The sequence below is a fragment of the Cinclus cinclus genome, chromosome 37 (genome assembly GCF_963662255.1).
Source record: "Cinclus cinclus chromosome 37, bCinCin1.1, whole genome shotgun sequence".
In the NCBI taxonomy this organism is placed as follows: Eukaryota; Metazoa; Chordata; class Aves; order Passeriformes; family Cinclidae; genus Cinclus; species Cinclus cinclus.
This window is the reverse complement of record NC_085082.1, coordinates 237,177-260,899: the sequence shown is the minus strand read 5'-3', so window position 1 is coordinate 260,899 and position 23,723 is coordinate 237,177. Positions and strand designations below refer to the sequence as shown.

The 23,723-nt window shown below is 57.8% G+C and overlaps 1 protein-coding gene across 1 annotated transcript in view; it reads left to right on the top strand.

Annotated features, from left to right (window-relative positions):
- The window catches only part of LOC134056009 (uncharacterized), a 262,164-nt gene that overhangs the window by 50,365 nt on the left and 188,076 nt on the right, over positions 1 to 23,723 (top strand). The window contains exons 6-8 of the mRNA XM_062512488.1: positions 2,043 to 3,439; positions 9,908 to 11,257; positions 17,726 to 19,075. Of these exons, the coding sequence (XP_062368472.1) occupies positions 2,043 to 3,439; positions 9,908 to 11,257; positions 17,726 to 19,075 (4,097 nt within the window). The remainder of the gene's footprint in view (positions 1 to 2,042; positions 3,440 to 9,907; positions 11,258 to 17,725; positions 19,076 to 23,723) is intronic.

The following is a 23,723-nucleotide window of genomic DNA, read 5'->3' as shown; positions in this document are numbered from 1 at the left end:
CTCGTCCCAAATATCCCGGGGCGGGGTCCCTGGGTTTGGGGTTCCCTGGGGGGGATGTTTGGATCTCTCTGGGCTCCGGAGCCGCAGGTGCCCCTCGGGGGGACATCGATCGGGGGGTCCCCGGGAGGTGTTTTTGGGGGTCCCGGTGGCTGGCGGCAGGGCCCCGGCGGGGGGCGGGGGGATGCGGGTCCCCCCGCGGTGGGGATTGGGCTTCCCGGGCCGGGCCCTGCGAGCTCTGCCGGGGCCACGTGGGGACCGCGCGGGACCGGCGGGATCGGCGGGGGACAGCGGTTTTGGGGAGCCCCGGGAGAGCCGCGGCTTCCTGGAGCGGGAGCCCGGAGAGAGGAGAGCCCCAGAAGGGCAGAGCGGGGACCCCGAGAGGGGGGGACCCCTGGGATTCCCGGGATCCCGGCGGGGGGTGCTGGGGCTGGAGGGGCGGGATGGCCGGGAAAGGGGATCGGGGGTCCTTGGGACGGAAGCGGCTGCTCCCAGTATGAGCCCGCTTGCTCCCCGCGTGTGGTTCCAGTTTCCTCGGCACTCCCACTAGGAGCCCAGTCACTCCCAAGTCATGGCCTGATTTCATGCAATTTGCCCCCAGCACGGTCCCCGTTGCTCCCAGTTCCTCCCACTTTGCTCCAGTGCGTTTCCAGCTCCCCCAGCTGCCCATACCATAGTTCCAGTCACTCCCAGTACGATCCCAGTGCGACTCCAGTATGATGCCAGTCTCTGCCTCCAGGGCCCCAGTCGCTCACACTTGCCCCCGGTTGCCCCAGCATGCTCCCAGTTTTCCCCCAGCACATTCCCAGTTGCTCCTAGCTAGGTCCCAGTCAGCACCCCTGTGGTCTCAGATACTCCCAGTATATCCCAGTAGCCCTGAACAATCTCCTAGTCATTCCCAGGCACTGCCAGTTACCTCAGTGTGGCTCACTTGCCCCCAGTTGCATCCCAGTTGCCCCTAGAATAGTCCCAGTGCCTCTCTGCATGGTTTGTTTATTTATTTTTTGGGGGGAGTGGGTTCGTTTGGAGAATGCAGAACTCCAAAGCTGAGCCGAAAATGCCCCTTGGGGGACATTGGGGGGTCCTGGTGGCAGCTGCCGGCAGAGGCAGCCTGGAGGAGCAGAGCCCTGTGTGCCCCAGGATCCCAAAGTGGGGAGCCCAGAGAGGGGGGAGCGCCGAGATTCGTGGGACCCTCAAGAGCCTGGAGAGGGGCAGGGGGGAGTCCATGAATCCCCTGCGCCCCAGACAGAGAATAAGGGGGAGAAGGGACCGTGGGACCCAAAAACCCCCAGCATCCCTAAATAGGGAGATGGAAGAGGGGAGAGCTTTGTGGATTCCTGGGACTCCCAGCAGCCTGGGGAGTGCAGGGACCGAGGAGATGGGGGACCCCCAATACAAGCGTGAGCCCCAGAGCTGGGACAGGGGGGAACCCCTGAACACCAGAGGAGAGGGACCATTCCCAGGAGCTGGTGGGAGGCATTTCCAGGCCTGAATGTTGGCTGTTTGGGAGGTTTTTATGGGCCCCAGTGCCCGGGGACTTCTAGAGATGGACTTGGGCAGGCAGAACCCGCAACACAACATGCTCATCCCTTGTTTTAGCCCAAAGCAGGATTTCCCATTCCCAAACCTTGGCCCGTTGGAGGAGGAGGAGGCTCTGAGGAAGAGGAAGCTGCCCCAGGATAACCAGGCAGGTGAGGAGGAATTCACTGCCCCTTTTAACCCTCTGTCCTGCTCCATCTCCCAGCCCAGCAGGGCCCCCAGCTGCAGGACAACCCCGCTGCCGGCGCCGTCGTGCCGGGGTCGCGCTGGGGGGTTCTCCTTCCCCTTCCCTCTGGCACGGAGGCAAATCCCATCCTCTCCTTGTCCTTCCTGCCCCAGACAAGGAGCTGAGGACAGAGACCATGGAGGACAAATCCCCGCGGCAGAACCTCGAGGAAGAGGTCGTTTGGAGCGGCTCCACGTCGCAGGAATCCAGCGGGGAGGAAGAGCCGCGGAGATCCCGCATGAGGAGGGGCTGCAAACGCAGATCACGGGGATCTGAGGAGGAAAGACCCAGCCTGGGCCGGGCAGGGGGTCGGAGATGGAGCCGGAGCTCGGACCTGGTGGTTCATGAGCAGCTTCATGATGGGGAGAAGCTCCACAAGTGCTTGGAGTGCGGGATGAGCTTCAGATGGAGGAGCAGCCTTATCTGTCACCAGAGGATCCACACCGGGGAACGGCCCTACAAGTGTGGGGATTGTGGGAAGGGCTTCAGACGCCGTTGCAACCTGATCCGTCACCAAAGCATCCACACTGGGGAGAGGCCCTACAAATGTGGGGATTGTGGGAAGGACTTCAGGCAACGTTCCAGCCTAATCTGTCACCAAAGGATCCACACTGGGGAGAAGCCCTACGAGTGCTCAGAGTGTGGGATGAGGTTTCCCGTCAACTCCCAGCTCATGCAGCACTACCAGACACACACGGATGAGAGACCCTACGAGTGTCCTGACTGTGGGAAGGGCTTCAGGAAAAACTCCACACTCATGAGACACCGGCGCATCCACACTGGGGAGAGGCCCTACGAGTGTCTCGAGTGTGGGAAAGGCTTCAGCGACAGCTGCAGGCTGATGTACCACCGGAGGATCCACACTGGGGAGACGCCCTACAAGTGTGAGGAGTGTGGGAAGAGTTTCCGGCTGAGCAGCCAATTGATCCGCCACCAGAAGATCCACACTGGGGAGAGGCCCTGCATATGTGGGGATTGTGGGAAGGGCTTTAGGGAACGTTCCAAGCTGGTCCAGCACCAAAGGATCCACACTGGGGAGAGGCCCTACATATGTGGGGATTGTGGGAAGGATTTCAGGCAACATAGCACCCTGATCCGTCACCAATTTATCCACACTGGGGAGATGCCCTACGAGTGCTCAGAGTGTGGGAAGAAGTTTCCCGTCAACTCCCAGCTCATGCAGCACTACCAGACACACACGGCTGAGAGGCCCTACAAGTGTCCTGACTGCGGGAAGGGCTTCAGGGATAACTCTAGGCTTGTTATTCACCGGCGCATCCACACCAGGGAGAAGCCCTATGAGTGTGAGGTGTGTGGGAAGAGCTTCAGCAACAGCTCCTCACTGATCCTCCACTGGAGGATCCACACTGGGGACCGGCCCTACAAGTGTGAGGAGTGTGGGAAGGACTTCAGGCACCGTTCCAACCTAATCCGTCACCAAAGGATCCACACTGGGGAGAGGCCCTACGAGTGCTCAGAGTGTGGGAAGAGGTTTTACTGCAGCTCCCAGCTCATGCAGCACTACCAGACACACACGGATGAGAGACCCTACGAGTGTCCTGATTGCGGGAAGGTCTTCAGGAAAAACTCCAACCTCATCATCCACCGGCGCATCCACACCGGGGAGAGGCCCTATGTGTGTACTGAATGTGGGAAAAGCTTCTCCTGCAGATCAGCGTTGACCATACACCAACGGAGGCACCAGTAAGGGAAGCCCTGTGAGGACCCACGTTGGGCAGAGCCTTGGTGACCCACATTCCCTGGAATCCATGCTGGGAAGACACTCGGCTGGTTATACTTTTGTTTTGGCCTCCCAATACTATCTGCTCCTGTGGCACCCTCCCCACATCTCTGTATCACGGTTCCATCTTAGTCATTTTCTGGGGAAGGAGGGGCAGGTGAAGACGGCAGAGGAGGGTACAGGAAGACAGGAGCAGGCGAAAGAGGCGTTGGTGGGAGAGGAGGGTATCCCTGAGCACCAGTAGGTGAGGGAGGAGGGTATCCTTTGGCAGGGGGTGTGTAAGTGGGTCAGGTGAAATCAGGCCAGGTGAGGTAGGGTCAGATTCCCTTGATCCCATGGGGGCTACCAGCAATTCACCATCCATATCATCGATCCGATATAAACTTTTCATCCAATGCCAGGTGTTCTATACAACGCTTCCCTTGGACACAACCCATGCAATTATTGTTTTCAGGTACTTTAACAATCATTAACCCACACTCAACCAGCCACTCTGGTGTTTCCTGCAAATAGAAAAATGAATCAACGTAGGGAACTTTGTCCAATCTGCCCTCCTGTTTACAAAAGATCAGTAACTGTGAAATCACATCAGATGGCAAAGACAAGTTTTCCGGACACATTTTCCCATGCTGCAAGACATATTTCGGCCACCAAGTGTTATAATAATCAATCAACCTTATGTAACTCTTGCCCAAAATTACCTTCCTTCCAATGTGCTAATGAGCAGCCCAAAGGAGAAGTGTGTGGTGTGGGGGCACTGCCGCCCAAAATCCGTTTAATCTTCTCCGTGTTACAGCTACAATAAACCACTGATGCCGAACCTGCAACGCTTTCGCGATTGACTGACGGACGGCACCGCGGCAATACCAGGAATTCCTCAGCCCAACCACACGCGCCTTTCGCTGCGCCTAACTGGCAGGCAACCAGGCCAGAGTAAAAGCACCTTACCTTTCTCCAGGGGACGTTGTGAGCGGCGGGGGGTCCCGGTGCCGACGGGCTTCCCGAGAATCCCTCGGTGCCGGCTGGGGCGTGATCGGGTCGCGGGGTCCTCAGCAGCGCTCACAAGGTCCCATCTGGGTCGCCAAAATGTTAGCGTGGAAACGCATAATCACAGGATGATTATATGCAGGTGGTTTCATTGAAGAGCTTGGGGAGCCGGGGTATAAACCCAAATCTGACTCCAACGTGGATTCGAGATGGACGTGTTTTTATACCCTTTTCATGATATAGCTGTATATTAATTATTAAACCTGTATTGGTATCATATCTACGTTGATCTTATCCAAGTATCAATTCTTGCAATTTTCATCAGGTCCCCCAAATATCGTTTCCCAAGATTTTTATTACAATTAAGCAATAATTACATTCAACTACCAAACAATCATTACATTTAACAATCGTATCATATGATGATTACGTAGGTGCAGATTCACCTGACCTAATTCATTCCAAAGGCCGAGTTCCCTTGCCCAGGCCTACCAGACCAACCTTTCTTCCCATCCCCTGAATCCTTGGTAATTCCCATGATTTTTGAAACATTTTAACCCTATGCTAACACAGGGAGTTTGGCAGGGCCCTACACAGGACAGAGCAGGACGGGAGGGACCCCTGGGTGGGGCAGAACCGCCTCGGTTCGCATCGTCCCGATGCAGCCATCCCGGTCCATACGGTCCCAGTCCATGCCATCCCAGTTTGTGCAATCCCAGTCGGGATGGCCCTGATCCATCTGGTCCCAGTCTGTGCAATCCCAGTCCATGTGATCCCATTTTGCACCATCCCAGTCTCTATCGTCCTGCGTATCTTTCGGGTGATTTTATGTCAACCCTGGTGGATTCTGGATGCCCTTGATGCCCTTTTCTGCTGATTTTAAACCAAACCAGGCCCTTTTAGGAGCGCAGTTCCCTTTGGCCCCGCCCCTTTCGCCTCAGAATTCCCGCCTTTTCCCGGGCCCCGCCCATTTCCTTCATCCGGACTTTTCATTGGCTTTTTCCCATCCATGTCCCGCCCATCTATTGGCGCTTTCCCCTGCGCATGCTCAGGACGCCGGAAGTTTCCTCAGCGGGCGCCGCCATCTTTTGTCCCGGTCTCCCGGGCCGGTTGCAGCATGTCCGAGACCTCCGGTGGGGCTTGGGCATCTTTAGGGGATTTATAGGGGATTTGTAGGGGTTTGGGGGGTTTGTAGGGATTTGGGAGGTTTCGTTTTCTGGGGTGTGTCTATAGAGGGCTCTCTATAGGGAATTTGGGGGGTTCGTTAGGGGATTAGGGAATTTCTAGGGGTGTCTGTAGGGGATTTGGGGGGGGTCTGTAGGGGATTTCCGGAGATGTGTATTTGAGATTTGTGGGGGGGCTATAGGGAATTTGGGGGTTCCGGGGCTCTGTGGGGGATCTTTAGGGGATTTGGGGGGTCTTGCGTCTCTGTAGGGGTTTGGGGAGGTCTGGGGGTGTCTCTGGGGGATTTGGGGGGTCTGGGGGCTCTGTAGGGGATTTTGGGGGGTCTGGGGTCTCTATGGGGTATTTAGGGATCTGGGGTCTCTATGGGATTTTGGGGGTCTGGGGTGTCTGTAGGTGATTTGGGGTGGGGGTCTGGGGTCTCTATGGGGGATTTTCAGGGTCTGGGGACTCTAAAGTGGATCTTGGGGGGTCTGGGGTCTCTATGGGTGATTTGGGGGTCTGGGGTTTCTGTAGGGGATTTGGGGAACTCTGGAGGATTAATAGGGGATTTGGGGGGGTCTGCGGTCTGTTCATGGGATTTTGTGGGGTATGGGGTCTCTGTGGGGGATTTGGGGGGTCTGGGGTCTCTAAAGTGGATTTTGGGGGGAGTCTGGGGTCTCTATGGGGGATTTGGGGGGTCTGGGGTCTCTACGGAGGATTTGGGGGGTCTGGGATCTCTATGGGGGATTTGGGGGGTCTGGGGTCTCTATGGGGGATTTGGGGGGGTCTGGGGTTTCTGTGGGGGATTTTGTGGGTCTGGGGACTCTAAAGTGGATCTTGGGGAGGTCTGGGTTCTCTATGGGGGATTTGGGGGGGACTGGGGTCTCTGTAGGGCATTTGTGGGGTCTGGGGTCTCTGGTTGTTCTTGCCAAGGCATCTTGGTTATCAAACTGCAAATGCTGATTAAATCCACAGCTCTCTCTGTGTCAGCTTCCACAGTGTTGGTCTCAGCCTGGGTCCTATAGCGGTGCCAGTCTCGGTCTCAAATGTCGCTCTTGGTTTTGGAGCGGACCCAATCCCAGTGCTGGTAGCAGTACCGGTGCTGGTCCCAGAGTTCTCCCAGGGCCAATCTCAGTCTCGGTTCTGGCGCCGGTGCCAGTCTTGGTGCTGGTTCCGGCGCCGCTCCCAGTGTCAGCCCTGGAGTCCTGCCAGTGCCGGTGCCAGTGTCGGTCCCAGGACAGTGCTGGAGCACTCCCGGTGCAGGTTCTAGTGTCGGTGTTGGTCTCAGTCTTGGTCCCAGGGCCAGCTCTGGGGCCGGTTTCGCTCTCGGTCTCCTTCTCAGTCCCAGGCCTAGTTCCGCTTCTGGAGCGTTGATGGTCTCAGTTCTGGTGTCGGTTCTGTTCCCACTCTTGGTCTCGGGCTCCATTCTGATTTCGGTCTCATTCTTGGTGCTGCTGCCGGTTCTGGTGCCGCTCGCGGTCTACGGTCCCTCAGATTTTCGTCCCATTTTGGTGATTCTAGGATCAACTGGGCGGATTTAGGCTGGACTGCTGCTCACTTTTGGAGAACATGAGCCCCATTTGGGTGATTTTACACCGCTTTGTATGGATTTCAGGGGCCTTTGGCTGATTTTATGCCAACCCTGGTGGATCTAGGCTGCATTTGAGGCCCTTTTCTGAAGATCTTAGGGCAAACCAGGCCCTTTTAGAACCAGAGGGCCCCTTGGCCCCGCCCCTTTCCCCTCACAGTTCCCGCCCTTTCCTTGACCCCGCCCCTTTCCCCTCACAGTTCCCGCCCTTTCCTTGACCCCGCCCCTTTGCCCTCACAGTTCCCGCCCTTTCCTTGACCCCGCCCCTTTCCCCTCACAGTTCCCGCCCTTGCCTTGACCCCGCCCCTTTGCCCTCACAGTTCCCGCCCTTGCCTTGACCCCGCCCCTTTGCCCTCACGGTTCCCGCCCTTTCCTTGACCCATCCCCTCCCAGTTCGGTTTCGGAACTGGGAATGAGGAGGGGGAGGAGGAGGAGGAGGGAGGAAGAGGCGGAGCGGCAGCAGGAAGCAGGAGCAGAGAAGGAGCGAATCAAGCGCGCGGCTCCGGAGCTCCCTGAACTCGCAGCCTCCCCGGGACCATCGCCCCCCATCCCGCAGGTGCCCGGGGAGGGGGAGCTCGTCCCAAATATCCCGGGGGGGGGGGTCCCTGGGTTTGGGGTTCCCTGGGGGGGATGTTTGGATCTCTCTGGGCTCCGGAGCCGCAGGTGCCCCTCGGGGGGACATCGATCGGGGGGTCCCCGGGAGGTGTTTTTGGGGGTCCCGGTGGCTGGCGGCAGGGCCCCGGCGGGGGGCGGGGGGATGCGGGTCCCCCCGCGGTGGGGATTGGGCTTCCCGGGCCGGGCCCTGCGAGCTCTGCCGGGGCCACGTGGGGACCGCGCGGGACCGGCGGGATCGGCGGGGGACAGCGGTTTTGGGGAGCCCCGGGAGAGCCGCGGCTTCCTGGAGCGGGAGCCCGGAGAGAGGAGAGCCCCAGAAGGGCAGAGCGGGGACCCCGAGAGGGGGGGACCCCTGGGATTCCCGGGATCCCGGCGGGGGGTGCTGGGGCTGGAGGGGCGGGATGGCCGGGAAAGGGGATCGGGGGTCCTTGGGACGGAAGCGGCTGCTCCCAGTATGAGCCCGCTTGCTCCCCGCGTGTGGTTCCAGTTTCCTCGGCACTCCCACTAGGAGCCCAGTCATTCCCAAGTCATGGCCTGATTTCATGCAATTTGCCCCCAGCACGGTCCCCGTTGCTCCCAGTTCCTCCCACTTTGCTCCAGTGCGTTTCCAGCTCCCCCAGCTGCCCATACCATAGTTCCAGTCACTCCCAGTACGATCCCAGTGCGACTCCAGTATGATGCCAGTCTCTGCCTCCAGGGCCCCAGTCGCTCACACTTGCCCCCGGTTGCCCCAGCATGCTCCCAGTTTTCCCCCAGCACATTCCCAGTTGCTCCTAGCTAGGTCCCAGTCAGCACCCCTGTGGTCTCAGATACTCCCAGTATATCCCAGTAGCCCTGAACAATCTCCTAGTCATTCCCAGGCACTGCCAGTTACCTCAGCGTGGCTCACTTGCCCCCAGTTGCATCCCAGTTGCCCCTAGAATAGTCCCAGTGCCTCTCTGCATGGTTTGTTTATTTATTTTTTGGGGGGAGTGGGTTCGTTTGGAGAATGCAGAACTCCAAAGCTGAGCCGAAAATGCCCCTTGGGGGACATTGGGGGGTCCTGGTGGCAGCTGCCGGCAGAGGCAGCCTGGAGGAGCAGAGCCCTGTGTGCCCCAGGATCCCAAAGTGGGGAGCCCAGAGAGGGGGGAGCGCCGAGATTCGTGGGACCCTCAAGAGCCTGGAGAGGGGCAGGGGGGAGTCCATGAATCCCCTGCGCCCCAGACAGAGAATAAGGGGGAGAAGGGACCGTGGGACCCAAAAACCCCCAGCATCCCTAAATAGGGAGATGGAAGAGGGGAGAGCTTTGTGGATTCCTGGGACTCCCAGCAGCCTGGGGAGTGCAGGGACCGAGGAGATGGGGGACCCCCAATACAAGCGTGAGCCCCAGAGCTGGGACAGGGGGGAACCCTTGAACACCAGAGGAGAGGGACCATTCCCAGGAGCTGGTGGGAGGCATTTCCAGGGCTGAATGTTGGCTGTTTGGGAGGTTTTTATGGGCGCCAGTGCCCGGGGACTTCTAGAGATGGACTTGGGCAGGCAGAACCCGCAACACAACATGCTCATCCCTTGTTTTAGCCCAAAGCAGGATTTCCCATTCCCAAACCTTGGCCCGTTGGAGGAGGAGGAGGCTCTGAGGAAGAGGAAGCTGCCCCAGGATAACCAGGCAGGTGAGGAGGAATTCACTGCCCCTTTTAACCCTCTGTCCTGCTCCATCTCCCAGCCCAGCAGGGCCCCCAGCTGCAGGACAACCCCGCTGCCGGCGCCGTCGTGCCGGGGTCGCGCTGGGGGGTTCTCCTTCCCCTTCCCTCTGGCACGGAGGCAAATCCCATCCTCTCCTTGTCCTTCCTGCCCCAGACAAGGAGCTGAGGACAGAGACCATGGAGGACAAATCCCCGCGGCAGAACCTCGAGGAAGAGGTCGTTTGGAGCGGCTCCACGTCGCAGGAATCCAGCGGGGAGGAAGAGCCGCGGAGATCCCGCATGAGGAGGGGCTGCAAACGCAGATCACGGGGATCTGAGGAGGAAAGACCCAGCCTGGGCCGGGCAGGGGGTCGGAGATGGAGCCGGAGCTCGGACCTGGTGGTTCATGAGCAGCTTCATGATGGGGAGAAGCTCCACAAGTGTGAGGAGTGCGGGATGAGCTTCAGATGGAGGAGCAGACTTATCTGTCACCAGAGGATCCACACCGGGGAACGGCCCTACAAGTGTGGGGATTGTGGGAAGGGCTTCAGACGCCGTTGCAACCTGATCCGTCACCAAAGCATCCACACTGGGGAGAGGCCCTACAAATGTGGGGATTGTGGGAAGGACTTCAGGCAACGTTCCAGCCTAATCTGTCACCAAAGGATCCACACTGGGGAGAAGCCCTACGAGTGCTCAGAGTGTGGGATGAGGTTTCCCGTCAACTCCCAGCTCATGCAGCACTACCAGACACACACGGATGAGAGACCCTACGAGTGTCCTGACTGTGGGAAGGGCTTCAGGAAAAACTCCACACTCATGAGACACCGGCGCATCCACACTGGGGAGAGGCCCTACGAGTGTCTCGAGTGTGGGAAAGGCTTCAGCGACAGCTGCAGGCTGATGTACCACCGGAGGATCCACACTGGGGAGACGCCCTACAAGTGTGAGGAGTGTGGGAAGAGTTTCCGGCTGAGCAGCCAATTGATCCGCCACCAGAAGATCCACACTGGGGAGAGGCCCTGCATATGTGGGGATTGTGGGAAGGGCTTTAGGGAACGTTCCAAGCTGGTCCAGCACCAAAGGATCCACACTGGGGAGAGGCCCTACATATGTGGGGATTGTGGGAAGGATTTCAGGCAACATAGCACCCTGATCCGTCACCAATTTATCCACACTGGGGAGATGCCCTACGAGTGCTCAGAGTGTGGGAAGAAGTTTCCCGTCAACTCCCAGCTCATGCAGCACTACCAGACACACACGGCTGAGAGGCCCTACAAGTGTCCTGACTGCGGGAAGGGCTTCAGGGATAACTCTAGGCTTGTTATTCACCGGCGCATCCACACCGGGGAGAAGCCCTATGAGTGCGAGGTGTGTGGGAAGAGCTTCAGCAACAGCTCCTCACTGATCCTCCACTGGAGGATCCACACTGGGGACCGGCCCTACAAGTGTGAGGAGTGTGGGAAGGACTTCAGGCACCGTTCCAACCTAATCCGTCACCAAAGGATCCACACTGGGGAGAGGCCCTACGAGTGCTCAGAGTGTGGGAAGAGGTTTTACTGCAGCTCCCAGCTCATGCAGCACTACCAGACACACACGGATGAGAGACCCTACGAGTGTCCTGATTGCGGGAAGGTCTTCAGGAAAAACTCCAACCTCATCATCCACCGGCGCATCCACACCGGGGAGAGGCCCTATGTGTGTACTGAATGTGGGAAAAGCTTCTCCTGCAGATCAGCGTTGACCATACACCAACGGAGGCACCAGTAAGGGAAGCCCTGTGAGGACCCACGTTGGGCAGAGCCTTGGTGACCCACATTCCCTGGAATCCATGCTGGGAAGACACTCGGCTGGTTATACTTTTGTTTTGGCCTCCCCATACTATCTGCTCCTGTGGCACCCTCCCCACATCTCTGTATCACGGTTCCATCTTAGTCATTTTCTGGGGAAGGAGGGGCAGGTGAAGACGGCAGAGGAGGGTACAGGAAGACAGGAGCAGGCGAAAGAGGCGTTGGTGGGAGAGGAGGGTATCCCTGAGCACCAGTAGGTGAGGGAGGAGGGTATCCTTTGGCAGGGGGTGTGTCAGTGGGTCAGGTGAAATCGGGCCAGGTGAGGTAGGGTCAGATTCCCTTGATCCCATGGGGGCTACCAGCAATTCACCATCCATATCATCGATCCGATATAAACTTTTCATCCAATGCCAGGTGTTCTATACAACGCTTCCCTTGGACACAACCCATGCAATTATTGTTTTCAGGTACTTTAACAATCATTAACCCACACTCAACCAGCCACTCTGGTGTTTCCTGCAAATAGAAAAATGAATCAACGTAGGGAACTTTGTCCAATCTGCCCTCCTGTTTACAAAAGATCAGTAACTGTGAAATCACATCAGATGGCAAAGACAAGTTTTCCGGACACATTTTCCCATGCTGCAAGACATATTTCGGCCACCAAGTGTTATAATAATCAATCAACCTTATGTAACTCTTGCCCAAAATTACCTTCCTTCCAATGTGCTAATGAGCAGCCCAAAGGAGAAGTGTGTGGTGTGGGGGCACTGCCGCCCAAAATCCGTTTAATCTTCTCCGTGTTACAGCTACAATAAACCACTGATGCCGAACCTGCAACGCTTTCGCGATTGACTGACGGACGGCACCGCGGCAATACCAGGAATTCCTCAGCCCAACCACACGCGCCTTTCGCTGCGCCTAACTGGCAGGCAACCAGGCCAGAGTAAAAGCACCTTACCTTTCTCCAGGGGACGTTGTGAGCGGCGGGGGGTCCCGGTGCCGACGGGCTTCCCGAGAATCCCTCGGTGCCGGCTGGGGCGTGATCGGGTCGCGGGGTCCTCAGCAGCGCTCACAAGGTCCCATCTGGGTCGCCAAAATGTTAGCGTGGAAACGCATAATCACAGGATGATTATATGCAGGTGGTTTCATTGAAGAGCTTGGGGAGCCGGGGTATAAACCCAAATCTGACTCCAACGTGGATTCGAGATGGACGTGTTTTTATACCCTTTTCATGATATAGCTGTATATTAATTATTAAACCTGTATTGGTATCATATCTACGTTGATCTTATCCAAGTATCAATTCTTGCAATTTTCATCAGGTCCCCCAAATATCGTTTCCCAAGATTTTTATTACAATTAAGCAATAATTACATTCAACTACCAAACAATCATTACATTTAACAATCGTATCATATGATGATTACGTAGGTGCAGATTCACCTGACCTAATTCATTCCAAAGGCCGAGTTCCCTTGCCCAGGCCTACCAGACCAACCTTTCTTCCCATCCCCTGAATCCTTGGTAATTCCCATGATTTTTGAAACATTTTAACCCTATGCTAACACAGGGAGTTTGGCAGGGCCCTACACAGGACAGAGCAGGACGGGAGGGACCCCTGGGTGGGGCAGAACCGCCTCGGTTCGCATCGTCCCGATGCAGCCATCCCGGTCCATACGGTCCCAGTCCATGCCATCCCAGTTTGTGCAATCCCAGTCGGGATGGCCCTGATCCATCTGGTCCCAGTCTGTGCAATCCCAGTCCATGTGATCCCATTTTGCACCATCCCAGTCTCTATCGTCCTGCGTATCTTTCGGGTGATTTTATGTCAACCCTGGTGGATTCTGGATGCCCTTGATGCCCTTTTCTGCTGATTTTAAACCAAACCAGGCCCTTTTAGGAGCGCAGTTCCCTTTGGCCCCGCCCCTTTCGCCTCAGAATTCCCGCCTTTTCCCGGGCCCCGCCCATTTCCTTCATCCGGACTTTTCATTGGCTTTTTCCCATCCATGTCCCGCCCATCTATTGGCGCTTTCCCCTGCGCATGCTCAGGACGCCGGAAGTTTCCTCAGCGGGCGCCGCCATCTTTTGTCCCGGTCTCCCGGGCCGGTTGCAGCATGTCCGAGACCTCCGGTGGGGCTTGGGCATCTTTAGGGGATTTATAGGGGATTTGTAGGGGTTTGGGGGGTTTGTAGGGATTTGGGAGGTTTCGTTTTCTGGGGTGTGTCTATAGAGGGCTCTCTATAGGGAATTTGGGGGGTTCGTTAGGGGATTAGGGAATTTCTAGGGGTGTCTGTAGGGGATTTGGGGGGGGTCTGTAGGGGATTTCCGGAGATGTGTATTTGAGATTTGTGGGGGGGCTATAGGGAATTTGGGGGTTCCGGGGCTCTGTGGGGGATCTTTAGGGGATTTGGGGGGTCTTGCGTCTCTGTAGGGGTTTGGGGAGGTCTGGGGGTGTCTCTGGGGGATTTGGGGGGTCTGGGGGCTCTGTAGGGGATTTTGGGGGGTCTGGGGTCTCTATGGGGTATTTAGGGATCTGGGGTCTCTATGGGATTTTGGGGGTCTGGGGTGTCTGTAGGTGATTTGGGGTGGGGGTCTGGGGTCTCTATGGGGGATTTTCAGGGTCTGGGGACTCTAAAGTGGATCTTGGGGGGTCTGGGGTCTCTATGGGTGATTTGGGGGTCTGGGGTTTCTGTAGGGGATTTGGGGAACTCTGGAGGATTAATAGGGGATTTGGGGGGGTCTGCGGTCTGTTCATGGGATTTTGTGGGGTATGGGGTCTCTGTGGGGGATTTGGGGGGTCTGGGGTCTCTAAAGTGGATTTTGGGGGGAGTCTGGGGTCTCTATGGGGGATTTGGGGGGTCTGGGGTCTCTACGGAGGATTTGGGGGGTCTGGGATCTCTATGGGGGATTTGGGGGGTCTGGGGTCTCTATGGGGGATTTGGGGGGGTCTGGGGTTTCTGTGGGGGATTTTGTGGGTCTGGGGACTCTAAAGTGGATCTTGGGGAGGTCTGGGTTCTCTATGGGGGATTTGGGGGGGACTGGGGTCTCTGTAGGGCATTTGTGGGGTCTGGGGTCTCTGGTTGTTCTTGCCAAGGCATCTTGGTTATCAAACTGCAAATGCTGATTAAATCCACAGCTCTCTCTGTGTCAGCTTCCACAGTGTTGGTCTCAGCCTGGGTCCTATAGCGGTGCCAGTCTCGGTCTCAAATGTCGCTCTTGGTTTTGGAGCGGACCCAATCCCAGTGCTGGTAGCAGTACCGGTGCTGGTCCCAGAGTTCTCCCAGGGCCAATCTCAGTCTCGGTTCTGGCGCCGGTGCCAGTCTTGGTGCTGGTTCCGGCGCCGCTCCCAGTGTCAGCCCTGGAGTCCTGCCAGTGCCGGTGCCAGTGTCGGTCCCAGGACAGTGCTGGAGCACTCCCGGTGCAGGTTCTAGTGTCGGTGTTGGTCTCAGTCTTGGTCCCAGGGCCAGCTCTGGGGCCGGTTTCGCTCTCGGTCTCCTTCTCAGTCCCAGGCCTAGTTCCGCTTCTGGAGCGTTGATGGTCTCAGTTCTGGTGTCGGTTCTGTTCCCACTCTTGGTCTCGGGCTCCATTCTGATTTCGGTCTCATTCTTGGTGCTGCTGCCGGTTCTGGTGCCGCTCGCGGTCTACGGTCCCTCAGATTTTCGTCCCATTTTGGTGATTCTAGGATCAACTGGGCGGATTTAGGCTGGACTGCTGCTCACTTTTGGAGAACATGAGCCCCATTTGGGTGATTTTACACCGCTTTGTATGGATTTCAGGGGCCTTTGGCTGATTTTATGCCAACCCTGGTGGATCTAGGCTGCATTTGAGGCCCTTTTCTGAAGATCTTAGGGCAAACCAGGCCCTTTTAGAACCAGAGGGCCCCTTGGCCCCGCCCCTTTCCCCTCACAGTTCCCGCCCTTTCCTTGACCCCGCCCCTTTCCCCTCACAGTTCCCGCCCTTTCCTTGACCCCGCCCCTTTGCCCTCACAGTTCCCGCCCTTTCCTTGACCCCGCCCCTTTGCCCTCACAGTTCCCGCCCTTGCCTTGACCCCGCCCCTTTGCCCTCACAGTTCCCGCCCTTGCCTTGACCCCGCCCCTTTGCCCTCACGGTTCCCGCCCTTTCCTTGACCCATCCCCTCCCAGTTCGGTTTCGGAACTGGGAATGAGGAGGGGGAGGAGGAGGAGGAGGGAGGAAGAGGCGGAGCGGCAGCAGGAAGCAGGAGCAGAGAAGGAGCGAATCAAGCGCGCGGCTCCGGAGCTCCCTGAACTCGCAGCCTCCCCGGGACCATCGCCCCCCATCCCGCAGGTGCCCGGGGAGGGGGAGCTCGTCCCAAATATCCCGGGGGGGGGGGTCCCTGGGTTTGGGGTTCCCTGGGGGGGATGTTTGGATCTCTCTGGGCTCCGGAGCCGCAGGTGCCCCTCGGGGGGACATCGATCGGGGGGTCCCCGGGAGGTGTTTTTGGGGGTCCCGGTGGCTGGCGGCAGGGCCCCGGCGGGGGGCGGGGGGATGCGGGTCCCCCCGCGGTGGGGATTGGGCTTCCCGGGCCGGGCCCTGCGAGCTCTGCCGGGGCCACGTGGGGACCGCGCGGGACCGGCGGGATCGGCGGGGGACAGCGGTTTTGGGGAGCCCCGGGAGAGCCGCGGCTTCCTGGAGCGGGAGCCCGGAGAGAGGAGAGCCCCAGAAGGGCAGAGCGGGGACCCCGAGAGGGGGGGACCCCTGGGATTCCCGGGATCCCGGCGGGGGGTGCTGGGGCTGGAGGGGCGGGATGGCCGGGAAAGGGGATCGGGGGTCCTTGGGACGGAAGCGGCTGCTCCCAGTATGAGCCCGCTTGCTCCCCGCGTGTGGTTCCAGTTTCCTCGGCACTCCCACTAGGAGCCCAGTCATTCCCAAGTCATGGCCTGATTTCATGCAATTTGCCCCCAGCACGGTCCCCGTTGCTCCCAGTTCCTCCCACTTTGCTCCAGTGCGTTTCCAGCTCCCCCAGCTGCCCATACCATAGTTCCAGTCACTCCCAGTACGATCCCAGTGCGACTCCAGTATGATGCCAGTCTCTGCCTCCAGGGCCCCAGTCGCTCACACTTGCCCCCGGTTGCCCCAGCATGCTCCCAGTTTTCCCCCAGCACATTCCCAGTTGCTCCTAGCTAGGTCCCAGTCAGCACCCCTGTGGTCTCAGATACTCCCAGTATATCCCAGTAGCCCTGAACAATCTCCTAGTCATTCCCAGGCACTGCCAGTTACCTCAGCGTGGCTCACTTGCCCCCAGTTGCATCCCAGTTGCCCCTAGAATAGTCCCAGTGCCTCTCTGCATGGTTTGTTTATTTATTTTTTGGGGGGAGTGGGTTCGTTTGGAGAATGCAGAACTCCAAAGCTGAGCCGAAAATGCCCCTTGGGGGACATTGGGGGGTCCTGGTGGCAGCTGCCGGCAGAGGCAGCCTGGAGGAGCAGAGCCCTGTGTGCCCCAGGATCCCAAAGTGGGGAGCCCAGAGAGGGGGGAGCGCCGAGATTCGTGGGACCCTCAAGAGCCTGGAGAGGGGCAGGGGGGAGTCCATGAATCCCCTGCGCCCCAGACAGAGAATAAGGGGGAGAAGGGACCGTGGGACCCAAAAACCCCCAGCATCCCTAAATAGGGAGATGGAAGAGGGGAGAGCTTTGTGGATTCCTGGGACTCCCAGCAGCCTGGGGAGTGCAGGGACCGAGGAGATGGGGGACCCCCAATACAAGCGTGAGCCCCAGAGCTGGGACAGGGGGGAACCCTTGAACACCAGAGGAGAGGGACCATTCCCAGGAGCTGGTGGGAGGCATTTCCAGGGCTGAATGTTGGCTGTTTGGGAGGTTTTTATGGGCGCCAGTGCCCGGGGACTTCTAGAGATGGACTTGGGCAGGCAGAACCCGCAACACAACATGCTCATCCCTTGTTTTAGCCCAAAGCAGGATTTCCCATTCCCAAACCTTGGCCCGTTGGAGGAGGAGGAGGCTCTGAGGAAGAGGAAGCTGCCCCAGGATAACCAGGCAGGTGAGGAGGAATTCACTGCCCCTTTTAACCCTCTGTCCTGCTCCATCTCCCAGCCCAGCAGGGCCCCCAGCTGCAGGACAACCCCGCTGCCGGCGCCGTCGTGCCGGGGTCGCGCTGGGGGGTTCTCCTTCCCCTTCCCTCTGGCACGGAGGCAAATCCCATCCTCTCCTTGTCCTTCCTGCCCCAGACAAGGAGCTGAGGACAGAGACCATGGAGGACAAATCCCCGCGGCAGAACCTCGAGGAAGAGGTCGTTTGGAGCGGCTCCACGTCGCAGGAATCCAGCGGGGAGGAAGAGCCGCGGAGATCCCGCATGAGGAGGGGCTGCAAACGCAGATCACGGGGATCTGAGGAGGAAAGACCCAGCCTGGGCCGGGCAGGGGGTCGGAGATGGAGCCGGAGCTCGGACCTGGTGGTTCATGAGCAGCTTCATGATGGGGAGAAGCTCCACAAGTGTGAGGAGTGCGGGATGAGCTTCAGATGGAGGAGCAGACTTATCTGTCACCAGAGGATCCACACCGGGGAACGGCCCTACAAGTGTGGGGATTGTGGGAAGGGCTTCAGACGCCGTTGCAACCTGATCCGTCACCAAAGCATCCACACTGGGGAGAGGCCCTACAAATGTGGGGATTGTGGGAAGGACTTCAGGCAACGTTCCAGCCTAATCTGTCACCAAAGGATCCACACTGGGGAGAAGCCCTACGAGTGCTCAGAGTGTGGGATGAGGTTTCCCGTCAACTCCCAGCTCATGCAGCACTACCAGACACACACGGATGAGAGACCCTACGAGTGTCCTGACTGTGGGAAGGGCTTCAGGAAAAACTCCACACTCATGAGACACCGGCGCATCCACACTGGGGAGAGGCCCTACGAGTGTCTCGAGTGTGGGAAAGGCTTCAGCGACAGCTGCAGGCTGATGTACCACCGGAGGATCCACACTGGGGAGACGCCCTACAAGTGTGAGGAGTGTGGGAAGAGTTTCCGGCTGAGCAGCCAATTGATCCGCCACCAGAAGATCCACACTGGGGAGAGGCCCTGCATATGTGGGGATTGTGGGAAGGGCTTTAGGGAACGTTCCAAGCTGGTCCAGCACCAAAGGATCCACACTGGGGAGAGGCCCTACATATGTGGGGATTGTGGGAAGGATTTCAGGCAACATAGCACCCTGATCCGTCACCAATTTATCCACACTGGGGAGATGCCCTACGAGTGCTCAGAGTGTGGGAAGAAGTTTCCCGTCAACTCCCAGCTCATGCAGCACTACCAGACACACACGGCTGAGAGGCCCTACAAGTGTCCTGACTGCGGGAAGGGCTTCAGGGATAACTCTAGGCTTGTTATTCACCGGCGCATCCACACCGGGGAGAAGCCCTATGAGTGCGAGGTGTGTGGGAAGAGCTTCAGCAACAGCTCCTCACTGATCCTCCACTGGAGGATCCACACTGGGGACCGGCCCTACAAGTGTGAGGAGTGTGGGAAGGACTTCAGGCACCGTTCCAACCTAATCCGTCACCAAAGGATCCACACTGGGGAGAGGCCCTACGAGTGCTCAGAGTGTGGGAAGAGGTTTTACTGCAGCTCCCAGCTCATGCAGCACTACCAGACACACACGGATGAGAGACCCTACGAGTGTCCTGATTGCGGGAAGGTCTTCAGGAAAAACTCCAACCTCATCATCCACCGGCGCATCCACACCGGGGAGAGGCCCTATGTGTGTACTGAATGTGGGAAAAGCTTCTCCTGCAGATCAGCGTTGACCATACACCAACGGAGGCACCAGTAAGGGAAGCCCTGTGAGGACCCACGTTGGGCAGAGCCTTGGTGACCCACATTCCCTGGAATCCATGCTGGGAAGACACTCGGCTGGTTATACTTTTGTTTTGGCCTCCCCATACTATCTGCTCCTGTGGCACCCTCCCCACATCTCTGTATCACGGTTCCATCTTAGTCATTTTCTGGGGAAGGAGGGGCAGGTGAAGACGGCAGAGGAGGGTACAGGAAGACAGGAGCAGGCGAAAGAGGCGTTGGTGGGAGAGGAGGGTATCCCTGAGCACCAGTAGGTGAGGGAGGAGGGTATCCTTTGGCAGGGGGTGTGTCAGTGGGTCAGGTGAAATCGGGCCAGGTGAGGTAGGGTCAGATTCCCTTGATCCCATGGGGGCTACCAGCAATTCACCATCCATATCATCGATCCGATATAAACTTTTCATCCAATGCCAGGTGTTCTATACAACGCTTCCCTTGGACACAACCCATGCAATTATTGTTTTCAGGTACTTTAACAATCATTAACCCACACTCAACCAGCCACTCTGGTGTTTCCTGCAAATAGAAAAATGAATCAACGTAGGGAACTTTGTCCAATCTGCCCTCCTGTTTACAAAAGATCAGTAACTGTGAAATCACATCAGATGGCAAAGACAAGTTTTCCGGACACATTTTCCCATGCTGCAAGACATATTTCGGCCACCAAGTGTTATAATAATCAATCAACCTTATGTAACTCTTGCCCAAAATTACCTTCCTTCCAATGTGCTAATGAGCAGCCCAAAGGAGAAGTGTGTGGTGTGGGGGCACTGCCGCCCAAAATCCGTTTAATCTTCTCCGTGTTACAGCTACAATAAACCACTGATGCCGAACCTGCAACGCTTTCGCGATTGACTGACGGACGGCACCGCGGCAATACCAGGAATTCCTCAGCCCAACCACACGCGCCTTTCGCTGCGCCTAACTGGCAGGCAACCAGGCCAGAGTAAAAGCACCTTACCTTTCTCCAGGGGACGTTGTGAGCGGCGGGGGGTCCCGGTGCCGACGGGCTTCCCGAGAATCCCTCGGTGCCGGCTGGGGCGTGATCGGGTCGCGGGGTCCTCAGCAGCGCTCACAAGGTCCCATCTGGGTCGCCAAAATGTTAGCGTGGAAACGCATAATCACAGGATGATTATATGCAGGTGGTTTCATTGAAGAGCTTGGGGAGCCGGGGTATAAACCCAAATCTGACTCCAACGTGGATTCGAGATGGACGTGTTTTTATACCCTTTTCATGATATAGCTGTATATTAATTATTAAGCCTGTATTGGTATCATATCTACGTTGATCTTATCCAAGTATCAATTCTTGCAATTTTCATCAGGTCCCCCAAATATCGTTTCCCAAGATTTTTATTACAATTAAGCAATAATTACATTCAACTACCAAACAATCATTACATTTAACAATCGTATCATATGATGATTACGTAGGTGCAGATTCACCTGACCTAATTCATTCCAAAGGCCGAGTTCCCTTGCCCAGGCCTACCAGACCAACCTTTCTTCCCATCCCCTGAATCCTTGGTAATTCCCATGATTTTTGAAACATTTTAACCCTATGCTAACACAGGGAGTTTGGCAGGGCCCTACACAGGACAGGGCAGGACGGGAGGGACCCCTGGGTGGGGCAGAACCGCCTCGGTTCGCATCGTCCCGATGCAGCCATCCCGGTCCATACGGTCCCAGTCCATGCCATCCCAGTTTGTGCAATCCCAGTCGGGATGGCCCTGATCCATCTGGTCCCAGTCTGTGCAATCCCAGTCCATGTGATCCCATTTTGCACCATCCCAGTCTCTATCGTCCTGCGTATCTTTCGGGTGATTTAAGTCAACCCTGGTGGATTCTGGATGCCCTTGATGCCCTTTTCTGCTGATTTTAAACCAAACCAGGCCCTTTTAGGAGCGCAGTTCCCTTTGGCCCCGCCCCTTTCGCCTCAGAATTCCCGCCTTTTCCCGGGCCCCGCCCATTTCCTTCATCCGGACTTTTCATTGGCTTTTTCCCATCCATGTCCCGCCCATCTATTGGCGCTTTCCCCTGCGCATGCTCAGGACGCCGGAAGTTTCCTCAGCGGGCGCCGCCATCTTTTGTCCCGGTCTCCCGGGCCGGTTGCAGCATGTCCGAGACCTCCGGTGGGGCTTGGGCATCTTTAGGGGATTTATAGGGGATTTGTAGGGGTTTGGGGGGTTTGTAGGGATTTGGGAGGTTTCGTTTTCTGGGGTGTGTCTATAGAGGGCTCTCTATAGGGAATTTGGGGGGTTCGTTAGGGGATTAGGGAATTTCTAGGGGTGTCTGTAGGGGATTTGGGGGGGGGGTCTGTAGGGGATTTCCGGAGATGTGTATTTGAGATTTGTGGGGGGGCTATAGGGAATTTGGGGGTTCCGGGGGTCTATGGGGGATCTTTAGGGGATTTGGGGGGTCTTGCGTCTCTGTAGGGGTTTGGGGAGGTCTGGGGGTGTCTCTGGGGGATTTGGGGGGTCTGGGGGCTCTGTAGGGGATTTTGGGGGGTCTGGGGTCTCTATGGGGTATTTAGGGATCTGGGGTCTCTATGGGATTTTGGGGGTCTGGGGTGTCTGTAGGTGATTTGGGGTGGGGGTCTGGGGTCTCTATGGGGGATTTTCAGGGTCTGGGGACTCTAAAGTGGATCTTGGGGGGTCTGGGGTCTCTATGGGTGATTTGGGGGTCTGGGGTTTCTGTAGGGGATTTGGGGAACTCTGGAGGATTAATAGGGGATTTGGGGGGGTCTGCGGTCTGTTCATGGGATTTTGTGGGGTATGGGGTCTCTGTGGGGGATTTGGGGGGTCTGGGGTCTCTAAAGTGGATTTTGGGGGGAGTCTGGGGTCTCTATGGGGGATTTGGGGGGTCTGGGGTCTCTACGGAGGATTTGGGGGGTCTGGGATCTCTATGGGGGATTTGGGGGGTCTGGGGTCTCTATGGGGGATTTGGGGGGGTCTGGGGTTTCTGTGGGGGATTTTGTGGGTCTGGGGACTCTAAAGTGGATCTTGGGGAGGTCTGGGTTCTCTATGGGGGATTTGGGGGGGACTGGGGTCTCTGTAGGGCATTTGTGGGGTCTGGGGTCTCTGGTTGTTCTTGCCAAGGCATCTTGGTTATCAAACTGCAAATGCTGATTAAATCCACAGCTCTCTCTGTGTCAGCTTCCACAGTGTTGGTCTCAGCCTGGGTCCTATAGCGGTGCCAGTCTCGGTCTCAAATGTCGCTCTTGGTTTTGGAGCGGACCCAATCCCAGTGCTGGTAGCAGTACCGGTGCTGGTCCCAGAGTTCTCCCAGGGCCAATCTCAGTCTCGGTTCTGGCGCCGGTGCCAGTCTTGGTGCTGGTTCCGGCGCCGCTCCCAGTGTCAGCCCTGGAGTCCTGCCAGTGCCGGTGCCAGTGTCGGTCCCAGGACAGTGCTGGAGCACTCCCGGTGCAGGTTCTAGTGTCGGTGTTGGTCTCAGTCTTGGTCCCAGGGCCAGCTCTGGGGCCGGTTTCGCTCTCGGTCTCCTTCTCAGTCCCAGGCCTAGTTCCGCTTCTGGAGCGTTGATGGTCTCAGTTCTGGTGTCGGTTCTGTTCCCACTCTTGGTCTCGGGCTCCATTCTGATTTCGGTCTCATTCTTGGTGCTGCTGCCGGTTCTGGTGCCGCTCGCGGTCTACGGTCCCTCAGATTTTCATCCGATTTTGGTGATTCTAGGATCAACTGGGCGGATTTAGGCTGGACTGCTGCTCACTTTTGGAGAACATGAGCCCCATTTGGGTGATTTTACACCGCTTTGTATGGATTTCAGGGGCCTTTGGCTGATTTTCTGCCAACCCTGGTGGATCTAGGCTGCATTTGAGGCCCTTTTCTGAAGATCTTAGGGCAAACCAGGCCCTTTTAGAACCAGAGGGCCCCTTGGCCCCGCCCCTTTCCCCTCACAGTTCCTGCCCTTTCCTTGACCCCGCCCCTTTGCCCTCACAGTTCCCGCCCTTTCCTTGACCCCGCCCCTTTCCCCTCACAGTTCCCGCCCTTTCCTTGACCCCGCCCCTTTGCCCTCACAGTTCCCGCCCTTGCCTTGACCCCGCCCCTTTCCCCTCACAGTTCCCGCCCTTGCCTTGACCCCGCCCCTTTGCCCTCACGGTTCCCGCCCTTTCCTTGACCCATCCCCTCCCAGTTCGGTTTCGGAACTGGGAATGAGGAGGGGGAGGAGGAGGAGGAGGGAGGAAGAGGCGGAGCGGCAGCAGGAAGCAGGAGCAGAGAAGGAGCGAATCAAGCGCGCGGCTCCGGAGCTCCCTGAACTCGCAGCCTCCCCGGGACCATCGCCCCCCATCCCGCAGGTGCCCGGGGAGGGGGAGCTCGTCCCAAATATCCCGGGGCGGGGTCCCTGGGTTTGGGGTTCCCTGGGGGGGATGTTTGGATCTCTCTGGGCTCCGGAGCCGCAGGTGCCCCTCGGGGGGACATCGATCGGGGGGTCCCCGGGAGGTGTTTTTGGGGGTCCCGGTGGCTGGCGGCAGGGCCCCGGCGGGGGGCGGGGGGATGCGGGTCCCCCCGCGGTGGGGATTGGGCTTCCCGGGCCGGGCCCTGCGAGCTCTGCCGGGGCCACGTGGGGACCGCGCGGGACCGGC